The following is an 18,124-nucleotide window of genomic DNA, read 5'->3' as shown; positions in this document are numbered from 1 at the left end:
GAAATCCTGTCCCACACCCACTTCCAACCCTGTAGGGAACCATTTATTCTTCTAGGAATAGCTTTCTATTTTGCTTATCAAAACGTTGAAACACCAGTGAATGTATTTTGGCCACCATTATCCCTTCAGGGGGTATCCATTCATAACCCCATAAAACCTAGAAAAACAAGAGGTAAAAGAGCAATAGGATTAATTTTTACAGGAATTGGGACAGCAATAGGGGTGGTGGCCTCGCGTGGGGGGCTTTGCATACCAAAAGTCAACGCTAAGAAACATAACTCAGGCCCTAGAATCTCTGGCCACCAACACAAGTCAGACATTAAGAAGAATTCAGGAATCTCTGGACTCTCTGGCAAATGTAACCCTGACAACAGACTAGTCTTGGATTATTTATTGACTGAAAAAGGTGGAGTCTGCACTGTTATCAATAAGACCCGCTGCATATATATTAACAACTCTGGACAGGTTGAGGTTAACACTCAAAAGTTCTAAGCGCAAGCCACCTGGTTACATATATATAACCAGGGAACTGACCCCAACTATATCTGGTTGACCATAAAAAGTACCCTCCTGGCCAGGCACAGTGGCTCACGCCTGCAATACCAGTACTGTGGGAGGCTAAAGTGAGAGGATGAGTCAAGACCAGCCCGGGCAACATAGTGAGACTGTCTCTACAAAAAAATTTAAAAATCAGCTGGGTGTTGCTGGCACACACCTGTGTTCCCAGCTACTCAGGAGGCTAAGGCAGGAGGATCACTTGAGCCTGGGAGGTTGAAGCTGCAGTGGGCCACGATCACACCACTGCACTCCAGCCTTGGTGACAGAGCTAGATCCTGTCTCAAAAAAACCCAAAAAATAACAACAAAGAAAACACCCTCCCAAGTCTCACCTGGTTTCTACTCTTTTTAGGACCTCCAGTGGCTATCCTATAACTACCAGTCTTTGGCCCTGCCTCCTACAGCCTCCTTGTAACATTTGTGTCTTCTAGATTGCAACAATTTCCATGTGAAGATGATGCTAGCACATGGCTTCCAACACATCCTTGTTTTGATCCCTTAGATGAGGCATCAAGAGATTTTTACTCCTCCAGTGCTAGGCAGGGCCAATGCCCATAAAAACAACAGGAAGCAGTTGCAGAAGATGGACTTCCACCCTTCTACAACCCTGTTAAGACTGAAGGGGAGGCCGGGCGCGGTGGCTCAAGCCTGTAATCCCAGCACTTTGGGAGGCCGAGGCGGGCGGATCACAAGGTCAGGAGATCGAGACCACAGTGAAACCCCGTCTCTACTAAAAATACAAAAAATTAGCCGGGCGCGGTGGCGGGCACCTGTAGTCCCAGCTACTCAGGAGGCTGAGGCAGGAGAATGGCGGGAACCCGGGAGGCGGAGCTTGCAGTGAGCCGAGATCGCGCCACTGCACTCCAGCCTGGGCAACAGCGTGAGACTCCGTCTCAAAAAAAAAAAAGACTGAAGGGGAGTATATAATGTGGGGAGTGAGGTAGGACAGAAGCAGGATTTGTTTTCCAAGCACTGGCCAGAGACCCTTGCTGAAGAAAACAAGAACAAAACCCTGATCAAAACAGGATGCAGCAAAGAAAGCAGCCAAAACCAGTTATAACCAAGATGGCAACAAAAGTGACCTTTGGTTGTTCTCACTGCTTATTACACACTAATTATAATGCATTTCCATGCTAAAAGAAACTCCAGTGGGTCACAGGGAGCCAGGCCTGGTGGCCAGAGTATATCATGAGGCTGGACCTGGTGATGCAGAAGGTGGTGGTCCACCCCCAGGTATACTGCTCAGTGTGGTGGATCATTTCAACAGAATCAGCAAGGTTGGAAAACAGAAATGCATTCTTCATGTGCTTTTGCAGTCATGGCAAATGAAAGTACTTGATGTATCCAGCAGTTCTGCAGTCCCTTTTAATGAAGATGACACAGATGATTGTTTTTTAGCCCACGATTATTTGGAAAACACATATAGGATGTTTAAGAGGATGAATGCCAGAGAAAGAACAGTTGGGTGGTACCACACAGGCCCTAAACTACACAAGAATGACACTGCCTTCAATGAAATCATGAAAAGATACTGTCATAACTCAGTATTGGTCACTAGTGACATGAAGCCAAAGGACTTAGGGCTGCCTATAGAAGCATATATTTCAGGAGAAATCTATGATGATGGAACTTCAGCCTTGAAAACATTTGAGCATGTGACCAGTGAAACTGGAGCAGAGAAGCTAAGGAAATTGGAGTTCCTTTTCACTTGCTACAAGACATCAAAGACATTACAGTGGGCACTCTTTCCCAGTGGATCACAAACCAGGTCCTGGATTTGAAGGGACTGAAATCCAAGCTTCTGGGTATCAGAAGCTACCTGGAAAAAGTTGCCACAGGCAAACTGTCCACCAACCACCAAATCATCAGCTTCAGGAGGTCTTCAAGCTGCTGCCAGTCATCAGCCTACTGGAGTTTGTCAAGGCCTTTTTTTTTTTTTTTTTTGAGACGGAGTTTCACTCTTTTTGCCCAGGCTGGAGTGCAATGGTGTGATCTCGGCTCACCGCAACCTCTGCCTCCCAGGTTCAAGCGATTCTCCTGCCTCGGCCTCCCGAGTAGTTGGGATTACAGGCATGCGCCACCATGCCTGGCTAATTTTGTATTTTTAGTAGAGACAGGGTTTCTCCATGTTGGTCAGGCTGGTCCTGAACTCCTGACCTCAGGTGATCCACCCTCTTCGGGCTCCCAAAATGCTGGGAATACAGGCATGAACCACCGCGCCCAGCCCTTGTCAAGGCCTTTTACCGAAGACCAATAACCAAATGGTGGTGGTGTACTTGGCCTCACCGATCCATTCTGTGATCACCCTGCACAACCTCATCAACAAGATTGCCAACTGGGATGTAGAGAAGAAAGATAGGAAAAAGAAGAGAGCAAAAAAGGATACAAAAGACGACAAAGAGAAAGATAAAGGAAAAAAGTGATATAAAGAGAAAAAGGAGAAAATGTAAAACATACAGACTTTTTTAATTTGTAAACTAAATCAGTGTGCTACTAGGGGGTTCTTTTCCACTTTAACTGCTTGTTAAAAAGCTGTCCTGGGCCAGGCATGGTGGCTCACGCCTATAATCCCAGTACTTTGAGAGGCCAAGGTGGGTGGATGACTTGAGGTCACGAGTTTGAGACCAGCCTGGCCAACATGGTGAAACCCCGTCTCCACTAAACATACAAAAATTAGCTGAGCATGGTGGCACACAAAATTAGCTGAGCTGTAGTCCCAGCTACTCAGGAGGCTGAGGCAGAAGAATTGCTTGAACTGAGGAGGGGCCATTGAGATTGTGCCATTGCACTCCAGCCTGGGAAACAAGAGCAAAACTATGTCTCAAACAAAACAAAACAAAACAAAACAAAACCAGGAGTTGAATTTTTCCCATCTTGAAAGACTCTTTGGGTCTGTTTCTGGTAATTTACAAAATCGCTAAATGGAATACACAAATTCCGTATGTTCTCTGCCTCGTAACACCATGAGTTCTAACCCTTCTAACTCTGAGAATACCACAAGTTTTGCACCCATAGCTCTAGCATTCTCAGGCTTGGGATCCAGGCTCCGTATATTGTTTACCTTGAAAGACACAATTAAATGGATTGGTTTTAAAAAATAAAAACGGGCCGGGCGTGGTGGCTCATGCCTGTAATCCCAGCACTTTGGGAGGCTGAGGCAGGCAGATCACCTGAGGTCAGGAGTTCACGACCAGCCTGGCCAACATGGCGAAACCCTATCTCAATTAAAAATACAAAAAAAGCCAGGTGCAGTGCCTCAAGCCTGTAATCCCAGCACTTTGGGAGGCTGAAGAGAGCAGATCACGAGGTCAGGAGTTCGAGACCAGCCTGACCAACATGGTGAAACCCTGTCTCTATTAAGAACACAAAAATTAGCTGGGCATGGTGGTGGGTACCTATAACCCCAGCTACTCAGGAGGCTGAGGCAGGAGAATCGCTTGAACCCAGGAAGCGGAGGTTGCAGTGAACCGAGATCGCGCCACTGCACTCCAGCCTGGGCAACAGAGTGAGACTCTGTCTCAAAAAAAAACAATAAAAAAATTAGCTGAGCATGGTGGTGCATGCCTGTAGTTACAGGTACTCGAAAGGCTGGGGCAGGAGAATCGCTTGAACCCAGGAGGCAGAGGTTGTAGTGAGCCAAGATCATGCCACTACACTCCAGCCTGGGCAACAGAGTGAGACTCTGTCTCAAAAAAAATAAAAAATAAATAAAAACATACATACACACATACATACAAAGAAGAAAAGTCCCACCAGTGCCACGACAGTTTGCAAATGCCATGGCAACCCCTAGAAGTTACCTTAAATGGTTTAAAACGGGAGGATCTCTTGGTTCTGGGAACTCCCTGCCCCTTTTCTAGAATATTGATGAATAACCTGCCCTTATTTAGTATATAGTCAAGGAATAGCTATCTATTCACAAGGGCTGCTGCTATTGCTGTGTCTATGGGGCAGCCATTTCCTGTACTCTGCTGCTCTAATAAACTTGCTTTCCTTTTTCTCTATTGGCTTGCTCATGAACCTTGCACAAAGCCAAGAACCCCCTTGGGCTAAGCCCCAATTTTGAGGTTCACCTGCATACCTCATACCCAAATCTGAACTCAAATTCAAAGTCTTAAATACTTTCCCCATGAAGGCATGCATCACCATCCCCTACTCCAGATATCTTACATGTCAATCTCTGAGCAGTGTTAATTATTTCTTTGTAATGTATCCATGGTATACCCATTCTTCTCTACCCTTACTGCCAGCATCCTATTCTAAATCTTAAGGTCTTAAGGCGAAAGCTTCAAGGCTCTCTATAATCTGGATCTACTCTTTCTACCTGAAGCCTTAGTACTCTCCCACACAAACACAGCATTTCTACATGTTTGCAGAATATGCTATTCTACTTCCACTTCTTCCCTAACAATCTATCAAATCCTGTGAATCCTTCAAGCTCCAATTCCAAAAAGTATGTGCTTATGGCTGTCTTCCCAATTACGATTCTAAACTTCCTGAGGTTAGAACTATGTCTTCTGCTTCTTTTAAATGTCACACAGATAAGAGATTATATGTTTTAAATCAAAACTCAGAACAAAGGATCTGTCATTTTCAGACAAAAAAAAAATCTGACAGATAAAGTTAGACATCAAAATGTGTTTTATAGGTTACTGCAATGGCTTACTAAAACTACAGAATTATCATAATTCATGTTGAATACTTTTTGTGGAGTCTTTTATCATACAAGGAAGTTGTATAATACTACTACTAATAGTATTTCTGGGCTGGGTGCAGTGGCTCATGACTGTAATCCCAGCACTCTGAGAGGCCGAAGCGGGCAGGTCACCTCAGGTCAGGAGTTCAAGACCAGCCTGGCAAACATGGTAAAACCCTGTCTCTACTAAAAATGCAAAAATAGCTGTGTGTGGTGGTGGCCACCTGTAATCCCAGCTATTCGGGAGGCTGAAGCAAGAGAATTGCTTGAACCTGGGAGGCAGAGGCTGGAATGAGCCGAGATCACACCATTGCATTCCAGCCTGGGCAACAGAGTAACACTCTGTCTCAGCAGAAAAAAAACAAAATCCTTACCCCAAAGTTGGTCTCAGTCACTCAAAATGATTTATTGAGCACCTACTAAAAGTCTACCACCAGCGTAATGGAAGGCACAGTGACTACAGAAGCCTCAGCCCCACGTCCTCCCATGTTCCGGTCTAGGGAGATCCTTCATGGCTCTTGAAAAACTTTGAGGCCGGGTGCAGTGGCTCAAGCCTGTAATCCCAGCACTTTGGGAAGCCGAGGCAGGCGGATCATGAGGTCAGGAGAGCGAGACCATCCTGACTAACACGGTGAAACCCCATCTTTACTAAAAATACAAAAAATTAGCCGAGCGTGGTGGCGGGCGCCTATAGTCCTAGCTACTCGGGAGGCTGAGGCAGGAGAATGGCATGAACCCGGGAGGCAGAGCTTGCAATGAGCTGAGATCGCACCACTGCACTCCAGCCTGGGCGACAGAGTGAGACTCCGTCTCAAAAAAAAGAAGTTTGAAACCAGCCTGACCAACATGGTGAAATCCCATTTCTACTAAAATACAAAAATCAGCCAAACATGGTGATACACGTCTGTAATCCCAGCTACTCGGGAGGCTGAGGCAGGAGAATTGCTTGAACCCAGGAGGCAGAGGTTGCAGTGAGTCAAGATGGGGCCACTGCACTTCAGCCTGGGCGACAGAATGAGACTCTGTCTCAAAAAAAAAAAAAAAAAAAAAGAAAGCAAGAAAACTTGATTCCCTCCTATGCTTTGTATATATCTCTCCTGACTTCCTGAATTAAGTAGTTGAACTGATTCTTATCTCCTTACTATTTTCTTTAAACCATCACAAAGGAAATGCCTTTTTTCCAGTAAAAACACCTAAATTCCAGTATCACCTTAAGTTGTCCTCATCTAGTATACTCTGCTCTTACTTTTTAAAAAAAAGAATAAAAGAGAAAAAAAGGAAAGGCATGGGGAGAATAAAGAAAAACCTTCATTTCTCCTTTCCTTATGTCTAAATAATGAGAACTCAAAAAGACTGAGACTTACACACTTGCCTCATTAAGTAGAAAACTATCAAAATAAGAATTTCAGGCCGGGCGCGGTGGCTCACGCCTGTAATCCCAGCACTTTGGGAGGCCGAGGCGGGCGGATCACAAGGTCAGGAGATCGAGACCACGGTGAAACCCCGTCTCTACTAAAAAAAAAATACAAAAAATTAGCCGGGCGCGGTTGTGGGCGCCTGTAGTCCCAGCTACTCGGGAGGCTGAGGCAGGAGAATGGCGTGAACCCGGGAGGCGGAGCTTGCAGTGAGCCGAGATCGCGCCACTGCACTCCAGCCTGGGCTGGGCGACAGAGCGAGACTCCGTCTCAAAAAAATAAAAAAAAAATAAAAAGAATTTCAAAGTAATAAAAAGTATTTGTCCACATCAACTATGTGCAGGACAATGTCCTGCCTTGTTTTATTTTTTATTTATGTGATCAAAAGTCAAATCTATGTAATTAGCAAAATGGCACAAGCTATTTACCCTTTTTTATTCTAAAAAAATTGTGTAGAGGATTAGCAGTGAAACAATATGTAATACATACAAAAAAAAATACTGCTATTTCTATCTACATTTCCAGATAAAACACAGGTGTCCCAAAAGCAATACAACAATGCAAGCTACTGTGAATGAGGTTGTAGATATACAGTAATATGCTATGACAAGGGATGATTTCACAGGAGAGCACTTTTCCCCAAAAGAGCTTTCATCTTTGACAATGTGCTTCAGGCAGCTCATGCCAGAGAGTGCATGACCAACACAGTACAGCATCAAGATTAATGCTAAACTCCCTCATCTTGGGCACTCCATCAGTTTTCAAACACAGCAGGGTCAGAAACATAAAATTCTTCAATATAAACACACACAAGACACAATAAAACACCACATGCTGAAAAGGTACCAGTAGGACAAAATAAGAACAAGTGGACTTAAGGCCAGGCACAGTGGCTCACGCCTGTAATCTCAGCACTTTGGGAGGCCAAGGTGGGCGGATCACAAGGTCAGGAGATCGAGACCATCCTGGCTAACGCAGTGAAACCCCGTCTCTACTAAAAGTACAAAAAATTAGCCGGGCATAGTGGCGGGTGCCTGTAGTCCCAGCTACTCAGGAGGCTGAGGCAGGAGAACAGTGTGAACCCGGGAGGCGGAGCTTGCAGTGGCTGAGATGGCACCACTGCACTCCAGCCTGGGCCACAGAGCGAGACTCAAGTGGACTTAAAATTCGGCAAAAAGGAAAACATCTTAACAGTCAAAATGAATGAATAGGCCAGGTGCGGTGGCTCACGCCTGTAATCCTAGCACTTTGAGAGGCTGAGGTCGGCAGATCACGAGGTCAGGAGTTCGAGACCAGAGTGGCCAGCATGGTGAAACCCTGTCTCAACTAAAATACAAAAAAAAAAAAAAAATAGCTGAGCATGGCAGCATGCGCCTGTAGTCCCAGCTACTTGGGAGGCTGAGGTAGAAAAATTGCTTGAACCCAGGAGGCAGACGTTGCAGTGAGACGAGATAGTGCCACTGCACTCCAGCCTGGCAACAGAGCTCAAAAAAAAGAAAAAAATCACCTACCTACCTACAGGAAAAGCTCAAATGCCTTAATATGAAAAACGAAACCCTTCACAATCTCGGCCAGGTGTGGTGGCTCATGCCTGTAATCCCAGCACTTTGGGAGGCTAAGGCAGGTGGATCACCTGAGGTTCGGAGCTCAAGACTAGGCTGGCTAACCCGGTGAAACCCCATTTCCACTAAAAATACAAAAATTAGCTGAGCATGGTGGCGGGCGCCTGTAATACTAGCTACTCAGGAGGCTGAGGCAAGAGAATCACTTGAATAGGGGAGGTGGAGGTTGCAGTGAACCAAGATCATACCACTGTACTCCAGCCTGGGTGACAGAGTGAGAATCTGTCTCAAAAAAAAAAAAAAAATGAATAAGAGAAGTTGGTATCTTTTCTAAAGCATAAATGTGTTCTGCTTAGCCGTTTAAATGACTATCACCTACCTACAGGAAAAGCTCAAATGCCTTGGTATGAAAAACAAAACCCTTCACAATCTTAGCACAATCTACTACTCTAAAGTCATCTTAGTAGGGCGCGGTGGCTCACGCCTATAATCCCAGCACTTTGTGAGGCCAAGGTAGGTGGATCACCTGAGGTCAGGAGTTTGAGACCAGCCTGGCCAACATGGGGAAACCCTGTCTCTAATAAAAATACAAAAATTAGCCGGACATGGTGGCGGGCACCTGTAATCCCAGCTACGCGTGAGGCTGAAGCAAGGGAATCACTTGAACACAGGAGGCGGAGGTTGCAGTGTGCCAAGATGACACCACTGCACTCCAGCCTGGGCGACAGAGAGAGACTCCGTCTCAAAAAAAAAAACAAACAAAAAAAGAAGTCATCTCCCACCACCTCTTCCAAGCAACCATGTCACCATCCTCTTCTGCCAGTGTATCTTTGTGTACTGTTCTCGGCCTATGTGCCCATACCATTTTCTGTCAAACCTCAATTCATCCTTCAAATTGGAAGGGTCATTCATCTCAGTAGAGCCTTTCCCAGTGTCCCAGGCAGTAGTCTCCCCCTTTAAGCTGCTGCCCAATCACAAAAGACCATACACATCTCCAGACACACCAAATAAAGGATGAGAGAATGGAATGAAAGGGATACAGAAGTGGATATAGGGAATGGGAGGGGAAAGGAAAGTCTATATTCATTCCTAAAGTTCACTGCTGGCCAGGCACAGTGGCTCACACCTATAATCCCAGCACTCTGGGAGGCCAAGGCGAATGGATCACCTGAGGTCAGGAGTTCCGAGACCAGCCTGACCAATGTGGTGAAACCCCGTCTCTACTAAAAATACAAAATTAGCCAGGAGTGGTGGCAGATGCCTGTAATCCCAGATACTTGGGAGGCTGAGGCAGGAGAATCGCTTGAACCCAGGAGGTGGAGGCTGCAGTGAGTCGAGATCCCACCATTGCACTCTAGCCCGGTGACAGAGCAAGATTCTGTCTCATGAAAAAAACTAGTTAACTGCTGACCCTTAGAAACACAACAGTTCGGCCGGGCGCGGTGGCTCAAGCCTGTAATCCCAGCACTTTGGGAGGCCGAGGCGGGCGGATCACAAGGTCAGGAGATCGAGACCACAGTGAAACCCCGTCTCTACTAAAAATACAAAAAAAATTAGCCGGGCGCGGTGGCGGGCGCCTGTAGTCCTAGCTACTCAGGAGGCTGAGGCAGGAGAATGGTGTGAACCCAGGAGGCGGAGCTTGCAGTGAGCCGAGATCGCGCCACTGCACTCCAGCCTGGGCAACAGCGTGAGACTCCGTCTCAAAAAAAAAAAAAAAAAAAGAAACACAACAGTTCTAATTCCGTACCAAATCAATATCCCCTTTCAGAAATACTACTCTGTAAAGGCACCCAGAAATAGCAATGGCAAAGAGGTATTGACAAGAATGTAACCTAGAGACCTTTTATACCTTACCTCCTTCTTCCTTGACTTCTTCACTAGGCTCTTCTGAAAAAGGCTCCTTTAGGATAGGATGATCACGTCTGTCTTCTTGGGTAACTGGCCCAGGCCTCAGTGTAATTTTTTTCCCTCTTTTTGAGCCAGTAGCCTGGAGTTTTCCTTTACCAATGTGTATATTAAGGGAGTGAAAAGACTCCAAGGAAGGTAGGGTGATTCCCTGAGAGATGGCAACATCAACACTTTCTAGAATTGGTACATTTGTGTCCTGGGTGAGCATCCCAGAGCTCAGAGATGTATCCTCCATACCAAGCTGATTTCCTGCATCCTGCACAGATTGTACTTCGAAGCCAGCTACTCTGCCATGACTTGGATCCCAGGACAGTGACACTGACCTCAAGTCCTTAACCTGGTCAGATTCTGGTTTAACAGCTGATTCTAGGTCTACGTTGTTTTCCTCCTGATTGCCTTTATGCTGCAGGGACTCTGTCACTGTAGTTCTTCTCTTCTTACAGGGCAACATTTTAAAAGTCCCACTTTTGTTCCATTCTGAAAGAATAAAAACAAGTTCTTACTGCCTTCATATTAATTAATCATAGTAACATTTACTCAATTATCTTTTCATTTATTCATGTTCAATCACGAACACAATACTTCACACCAAACGCACAATTTCCCTTTAGGTGGAAGCTGAGAGACAGCGGTTAAGTGACTGAGTTCAAATCTCAACTCTACTGATTACTACTGATGGACTACAGTTACCTTGGCCAAGTGATTTAACTTTGCAAGTCTTCAGTATCCTCAACAGTAAAAAATAATTGCTCTTACTTCATAGAATTGTTACAAGAATTAAAGGGTAAGAGATTAATAAACATTGTTATTATTACCATCAGGGTGGTAGACTAGCATGATGCTGAGAATAAACTATGGAGTCAGACTGTCTGGATGTTTCCAGAGTCACCTTCTCTCCAGCTTTATGACCTTGTGTGAGTTACTCATCCTGAATCTCAGTTTTTTCAGCTATAAAATGGAATATAGTAGCATCCACTTCATTAGATGGTAAATGATCAATACATGTTTGCTATTGCTGTTTTAATAAACAGGTATTTCCATTAACGGAAACAAATCAAAAGCAAAGTGTGACTGTTTAAAAGGTTAGGCTATGTTGGCTGGGTGTTGGCTCACGTCTGTAATCCCAGCACTTTGGGAGACCGAGGTGGGCAGATCACCTGAGGTCAGGAGTTCGAGACCAGCCTGACCAACATGGAGAAACCTTGTCTCTACTAAAAATACAAAATTAGCCAGGCATGGTGGTGCACGCCTGTGATCTCAACTACTCCAGAGGCTGAGGCAGGACAATCACTTGAACCTGGACGTGGAGGCTGCCATGAGCCAAAATCGCTCATCATTGTACTCCAGCCTGGGCGACAAGAGTAAAACTCCATCTCAAAAAAAAAAAAAAAAAGAAAAGGTTAGGCTATATTAACAAATTTTGTGTTGAAACAAGGAAGATGAGAATCCTACTATCCTCTGTGCTATGTTACTTCTTGGCTTTTTGCTTCAATTCTAGTTATCACATTTTAAGGGCACTACTGACCTAAACCAGAGGGTATCCTCTATGTTCTTTTAGTACCTGTTTGCAAACCTCTTTTACAATACTTATCAGTTTTGTAATGGTTTCTCGTCTTTCTGTTTCTTGTCTGCTTCCTCCAAAACTATGAGCTTTTTGAGAAACAGGATTATTTCAACTCATATCCCTAACATCCAGCAGTATCTGGGTTTTTTTTGGAACAAGGTATTGCTCTGTCACCCAGGCTGCATTGCAATGGCATGAACATAGTTCGCGGCAGCCTCGACCTCCTGGGCTCAAGCAACGCTCCCACCTCAGCCTCCCAAGTCATTGGGATTACGGTTCCATCCAAGCCACTGCACCAGTTCAGTATTTGGGTATTGTAGATACTCCATATGTCACTGAATATTGTAGATACTCAGTGAAAGCTCCCTGAATAATAAATGAAACAGAGGTTAAACAACTTATTCTGTGCAGCATTTGGGCCAAGTGTTAAGCATTATATAAAAACTGATGGTGGCTGGGCGCAGTGGCTCACACCTGTAATCCCAACACTTTGGAAGGCCAAGGCGGGTGGATCACAAGGTCAGGAGTTTGAGACCAGCCTGGTCAATATGGTGAAACCTTGTCTCTACTAAAAAATACAAAAATTAGCCAGGCGTGGTGGTGGCCACCTGTAGTCCCAGCTTCTCGGGAGGCTGAAGCAGGAGAATCACTTGAACCCAGGAGGTGGAGGTTGCAGTGAGCCAAGATCATGCCACTGCACTCCACTCTGGGCAACAGAGCAAGACTCTGTCTCCAAAAAAAAAAAAAAAAAAAAAAAAAAAAGACATCTTATTACCCAGGAAAACTTTACTGTCATAAATAGATCCAACAATAGAATAAGCCGCCTTGTGTCAGATCACTGGCAATGTTCAAGCAAAGCCTGAATGTCCACTTATCAGAGTACTAGATGAAAGCTGGAAAAACAAAAGTTCTTTGTAACTCTAAGAGTCTAAGGTTAGATTTCTCTTTCTTTCTTTTCTTTCTCTCTTTCTCTCCAGAGACAAGGTCTGGCTCTGTTGCCCAGATTGGAGTGCAGTGGCAAGATCCTAGTCACTGCAGCCTCAGACTCCTGGGCTCCAATGACCCTCTGGCCTCAGCCTCCCAAGTAGCCGGGACTACAGGCACTTGCCACAACCCTCAGCGATGTTTTTTATTTTTTGTTGTTTTTTTTTTTTTGTAGAGACGGGGTCTCAATTTATTACCCAGACTGGTCTCAAACTCCTGGCCTCAAGCGATCCTCCCACCTCAGCCTCCCAAAGTGCTAGAATTATAGGCATGAGCCACCGCGCCCGACCTATAGTTAGTTTTAAACCTCCCTTCTGTTTCTCCAAGACATTAGGGGAGATTCTCCATCCCCTCAATCAACTGATGTCCTTAGTAATTAAAGCTTAATAAAACATGAAGATTTCGTTAGATTCCTGTGAGAGATGGTGGTGACTGGATGAGAAATAGAATGGGAGTAGCCAGGGCAACTCTTTTATTTCACAGATAATTACTGAGATCAAAAAAAGGAAAACAAAAGAAAAAGAAAGAAAGAAAAAAAAGGAAAAAAGACAGCTACTTCAGCTCCAGGCACTTCAAACACAACAGTAGCTCGACAGAGTCCGCTTTTTTGGGAACCCAAGTCGGACCAGCAGGGTGAATGAATGCCAATGTGGAGGCAGCCCCGGCACGGCTCTCTCCTAGGAAAACATTTTCAAAAGGGGTCCCAACCGCGCTTCCACCTCGGTGCCCAGGGCTGGCCCCAATCCCCATTCCCAACTAGAGACCTTCACGCCCTTAACTTCCGCTACGCACCCCGCGCCCACCCTCAGACCGGACCCTCTCGTCCTGGACATCGTTCGCCCAGGTGTCCCAGCTCCCACCTGCCTCTTCCCACCCCACCACACATAAACCTGTACCCTCACCTGCCGGCCTGATTCCGCGGAAACGGCTTTGGCACCACCGGAAGTCAGCCAACGACAGCGAATTGCGTGCGCGTCCCCGAGCCTAGGAGCGCCGCGCCGCAGGGCTTCAAGGAGCATGCGCCTAACACTATGCGCCATCCCATTTGAGGGCAGAGTGAAGCCACAGCGCTAGTGCGTCAGTTATTGGCAAAAAAATTTAAAGGCACTACTTGACTTTCTCTGCCCATGGAGTTAGCCTACTCAAAAATGAGGTTAAGGTTCAGTGGTTTAGATTAACAGCTAATTTAGGGGCCGGGCGCCATGGCTCACGCCGGTAATCCCAGCACTTTGGGAGACGGAGGAGGGCGGATTACCTGAGGTCAGGAGTTCGAGATCAGCCTGGCTAACATGATGAACCCTCGTCTCTACTAAATATACAAAATTAGCTGGGCGTGGTGGCGCATGCCTGTAATCGCAGCTACTCCGGAGGCTGAGGCAGGAGAATCGCTTGAACCCGGGAGGTGGAGGTTGCTAAGGCAGTCTTGGACTCAGGCTACAGTAATTATTCATATATGTACAATATTCTACATTTTACAAAATGCTCTCACATTTTCTTAGGTGACGTGGTCTCCACAATAAACTATTAGATTATTATATCATATTCCAGTTTGCACAGGACAAAGTTCTGGCTCAGCTGAGTAGGTAATTTCACAATGGTACACAGACAGCTATCAAGGAGAATCAGGTATTAAGTCTCCTAATTCTAGCTAATAATGCATTGACCCAGTGTCCAGGAGGCTGCCTGGGGTGTACCAGATGTTCAATAATTCAATACACGCTTTTTGAATGAGCGAATTAATGAATGAATGAATGACTCCTAAAATGATGTTATTTCCACTTTTCTAGAAATACAGAATGTCTGGAATCCACGGAGACTAAAAAATAATAATAAAAATAAAAACAGAATGTCAAAAGCTGGAAAAATACTTTCAACCCCCTCATTTTACAGGTAAACCACCAACAAAAATTTATACATTTGAACTAATCCTATCTGTAAACAGAATCCAACAGGATGAAATTATCCACAGCCAAAATGAAGGTTCAAATTTACCCAAACACGGCTATAATTGGCAGTAGTCTGACTCTAACCTGAATCACACCAACTCTCCCAAATACCAAGGAAGACTCCAGAAGCTCAGAGTTTCATGTGTGTTGTCCTTTGACCTACAGAATACACAGATCCTTTGGTTTGGCCTCTCTCTCATACGAAACCCTAAGCACAGTGAGGCTCATGAAAAACAATTCAACACTGATTAACCTTGGCACTTTTCATTAGTTTTTTTTTGTTTGTTTGTTTAAAAAAAAGACAGCTTTACATACCACAATATCTATCTGTTTTACGTGTACAATTAAATGATTTTTTTTTTTTTTGAGATGGAGTCTCCCTCTGTCGCCCAGGCTGGAGTGCAGTGGCCGGATCTCAGCTCACTGCAAGCTCTGCCTCCCGGGTTTAACGCCATTCTCCTGCCTCAGCCTCCCGAGTAGCTGGGACTACAGGCGCCCGCCACCTCGCCCGGCTAGTTTTTTGTATTTTTTTAGTAGAGACGGGGTTTCACTGTGTTAGCCAGGATGGTCTGGATCTCCTGACCTCGTGATCCGCCCGCCTCGGCCTCCCAAAGTGCTGGGATTACAGGCTTGAGCCACCGCTCTCGGCCTTTTTTTTTTTTTTTTTTTTTTTTGAGACAGAGTCTTGTTCTGTTGCCCAGGCTGGAGTGCAGTGGCGTAATCTCGGTTCACTGCAACCTCCACCTCCTGGGCTCAAGCGATCCTCGTGTCTCAGCCTTCCAAGTAGCGTGCACCACCACTCCCGGCTAATCTTTGTATTTTTAGTAGAGACGGGGGTTTCACCATGCTGGCCAGGCTGGTCTCGAACTCCTGACCTCAAGTGATCTGCCCGCCTCGGCCTCCGAAGGGTTTGGGATTACAGGCGTGAGCCACCGTGCCCGACTGTTTTTTAAAAATTAGTAAATGTTCAGACTTGTGCAACCATCCCCAGGTTAGGTCTTTCATCAGAGTTTCTGAGGTTTAGGACAGTTTCCATCCACTGTGAAATATGAGCCTAAAAAAAAGTTCCGTAATAACCTTTAGCGGTCTCAGAAAGCATAATGATGGCAATCGATACTGAAATCCAGGCAGTACACAATTTTATTTTCTCAAAATTCTGGAACTCAGGACCGAGAACATTTTGCTGCTGTATTAAAGCCCAGGAAACTGAAATCGGAGGATTTCATGTAATAATCTACCGACGCGGCCGGGCGCGGTGGCTCAAGCCTGTAATCCCAGCACTTTGGGAGGCCGAGACGGGTGGATCACGAGGTCACAATATCGAGACCATCCTGGCTAACACGGTGAAACCCCGTCTCTGCTAAAAAAACACAAAAAACTAGCCGGGCGAGGTGGCGGGCGCCTGTAGTCCCAGCTACTCGGGAGGCTGAGGCGGGAGAATGGCGTGATCCCGGGAGGCGGAGCTTGCAGTGAGCCGAGATCTGGCCACTGCACTCCAGCCTGGGCGACAGAGCGAGACTCTGTCTCAAAACAATAATAATAAAAAATAATCTACCGACGCTTCTTACTCCTCAGAACTTTCTCGTTTTGGAACCACAGCCCGTCAGTGGGAGGGGCCTCATTCTCGGGAAAACTCGGCGGTGGGAGGAGTACCCTCCCGGAGATCTTCCGGAAGGGGCGTGGTATGACTTCCGTAATCTTTCGGGCAGAGGCGGAGTCTTCTTCCGAGGACCATTCGGAAGAAGGCGGAGCCTACCTCGCATCAGGACCAGTCTGACTGCACCTGCATCCTTAGCTCAGCGCATCCCCGGAGCATCGTTAAGAGCCGAGCGCAGCTGACAACTAGGGGCCGGACCGTCGCAGGAGGCGTCCGCTGGATACCTTCCTCCTTCCCTGACCTAGAGCTCTACAGCTGCGGCCTCGGTACTGACCGAGGGTGCCCAGAGTTGTCTCACCATTGCAAAAACATTATAGCAACAGCCTCTGATTACGACATGGCTGAGATCACCAATATCCGACCTAGCTTTGGTAAGTAGACTCGGGAAAACTAAGCTTGAGGTGGTCAGAATGGGTGCAAGGCCAAGGGGGCCCAGCGGCAGGGCAGAGAATGCAGCCCAGACCAGAGCCTTCAAAGTGCCAGCCTCGCTAAAATCGGGCCTGTGGTGGTGGGTAGTGGGCAGTTGACAGTGCATGAACTTGAGCTATGGGCTGCAGGGACTGGCAGGTCCAGAGCCACACCGAGGGTGGGGAAGTCCAGGATGCTAAAACCTTGTATGGTGCACTGTCAGCACTGCTGGAGGTGAGAAACAGCAAGCGTGCGGAGGATGTGAACCCCTCCTTCTGGGGGAGGAGAGGTGGGGTAGGACGAGCCCTCCCCCTTGGGGCACGCAGGGCGGTGCCCCTTCCTCCCCCTCCCATTCCTAAGGGCTGCGGGGGAGGGAGGTGACAAGGGGGATGGGGCATCAAGATGGCAGCTTGGAGACTGTGGGCCGTGTGGCTGGCAGCCAGGGGACGCGGCGGCCTCTGGGGAAAGAGGGGTGCGGGGGTGGGGAGCAAAAAGGAAGCCACTCCTTAAGCCGGTCAGCTGGATGCTGGAGCTAGGAGGAAACGTGAGCCCTGCAAGTTCCATTCTGCATCGTAATGGTGGGGTCCATCCGATGCTACCAAATGGCGCTTGGCGCTGCTGGGCTGGGGGATGACGTGATGTCTATTTCTGGGCCTCCTGGCAGCGCCGAGGCTGTCCTTCCGGGGCCTTTGTTCCCTATTTCCCTGGGCCGGCTTTTCAAAAAGGGGGACTAACCCGCGTTGATGCTGGCGGGGGCGCGATCCAGGCCGGAGGGGGAGGGGCGAAAGAGGCCCAGCCTGGGGGAGGCCGCTTTGTGTACCGCAGAAAGCATTACGTCATTTCAGAGCGGCTGGTCCCCGACCCAGCCCTGTGGGCTCCAAGATTAGTTTTACACTCCCGGAGCAGAAAGTGGAGTGGAAAATAGGGAAGAAGGTGGCAAAGACAAGCTTGAGAAGGAAGTTTTTTCCTCTTTGGGGACTCCTCCGGTATATGCTAAAGGAGCAAACTTCCTGTGTTATGCTTTCCTGGCCAAAAAAATAAAATATAATTGCCCTGCTTCTCCTTAATTCTACTACAGTTTAGAAGGGGGAAGCCAGTGAGAGTTGCTGCCAAAGAACCTTCTTATTCCTTCAGGGATTCTATTCCTCAGACAATCCAGAAGGTTTGAGCATCGGGACTTCAGTTTTTAGGGTGGAGACACAATCCAGCTAGGAAATGGCTTTTCTCATTCCTGAATAAGAGGTGCAGTGAAATGAGCAGAACCCAGTGTGTTCTATCCTCTCAGAATAAGGAAGAAGAAATCAAATCAGATGTATTCAGATAACAGATCTTCACATTCATTAACTACTTGTTCTCACTTATTCCCCAAGGCTAAATCTTGATTGTATTTTTTCTTCCACTTCACCTTCCGCATCTTTATTCTTTGA

At 46.6% G+C, this 18,124-nt stretch overlaps 2 protein-coding genes and 1 pseudogene across 15 annotated transcripts in view; 2 read left to right on the top strand and 1 right to left on the bottom strand.

Annotated features, from left to right (window-relative positions):
* GON4L (gon-4 like) overlaps positions 1-13,644 on the bottom strand; it is a 102,094-nt gene extending 88,450 nt beyond the window's left edge. For 12 of the 13 annotated variants that reach the window (XR_006692977.3, XR_001493445.4, XR_012413536.1 and 9 more), the window contains exons 1-2: positions 13,589-13,644; positions 10,085-10,615 (exon numbers count right to left, since the gene is read on the bottom strand). Coding sequence is in view for 7 of the 13 variants with exons in the window: in XM_005541506.4 (XP_005541563.3) it covers positions 10,085-10,589 (505 nt within the window). In the remaining 6 variants the exon portion in view is untranslated. Of the gene's footprint in view, positions 1-10,084; positions 10,616-13,588 lie in introns of those variants that run through there. The other variant, XM_065532462.1, reaches the window with a different exon arrangement.
* LOC102135105 (26S proteasome non-ATPase regulatory subunit 7 pseudogene) lies at positions 1,746-7,367 on the top strand (annotated as a pseudogene).
* A 2,721-nt stretch (positions 13,645-16,365) lies between the features above and the next one.
* SYT11 (synaptotagmin 11) overlaps positions 16,366-18,124 on the top strand; it is a 28,937-nt gene continuing 27,178 nt past the window's right edge. For both annotated transcript variants that reach the window (XM_015451189.4, XM_015451195.4), the window contains exon 1: positions 16,366-16,660. In XM_015451189.4, coding sequence (XP_015306675.1) covers positions 16,627-16,660 — 34 coding nt within the window. In that variant the 5' untranslated portion in view covers positions 16,366-16,626. The remainder of the gene's footprint in view (positions 16,661-18,124) is intronic.

The sequence above is a fragment of the Macaca fascicularis genome, chromosome 1, assembly GCF_037993035.2.
Source record: "Macaca fascicularis isolate 582-1 chromosome 1, T2T-MFA8v1.1".
In the NCBI taxonomy this organism is placed as follows: Eukaryota; Metazoa; Chordata; class Mammalia; order Primates; family Cercopithecidae; genus Macaca; species Macaca fascicularis.
This window is presented reverse-complemented; position numbering and strand designations above follow the sequence as displayed.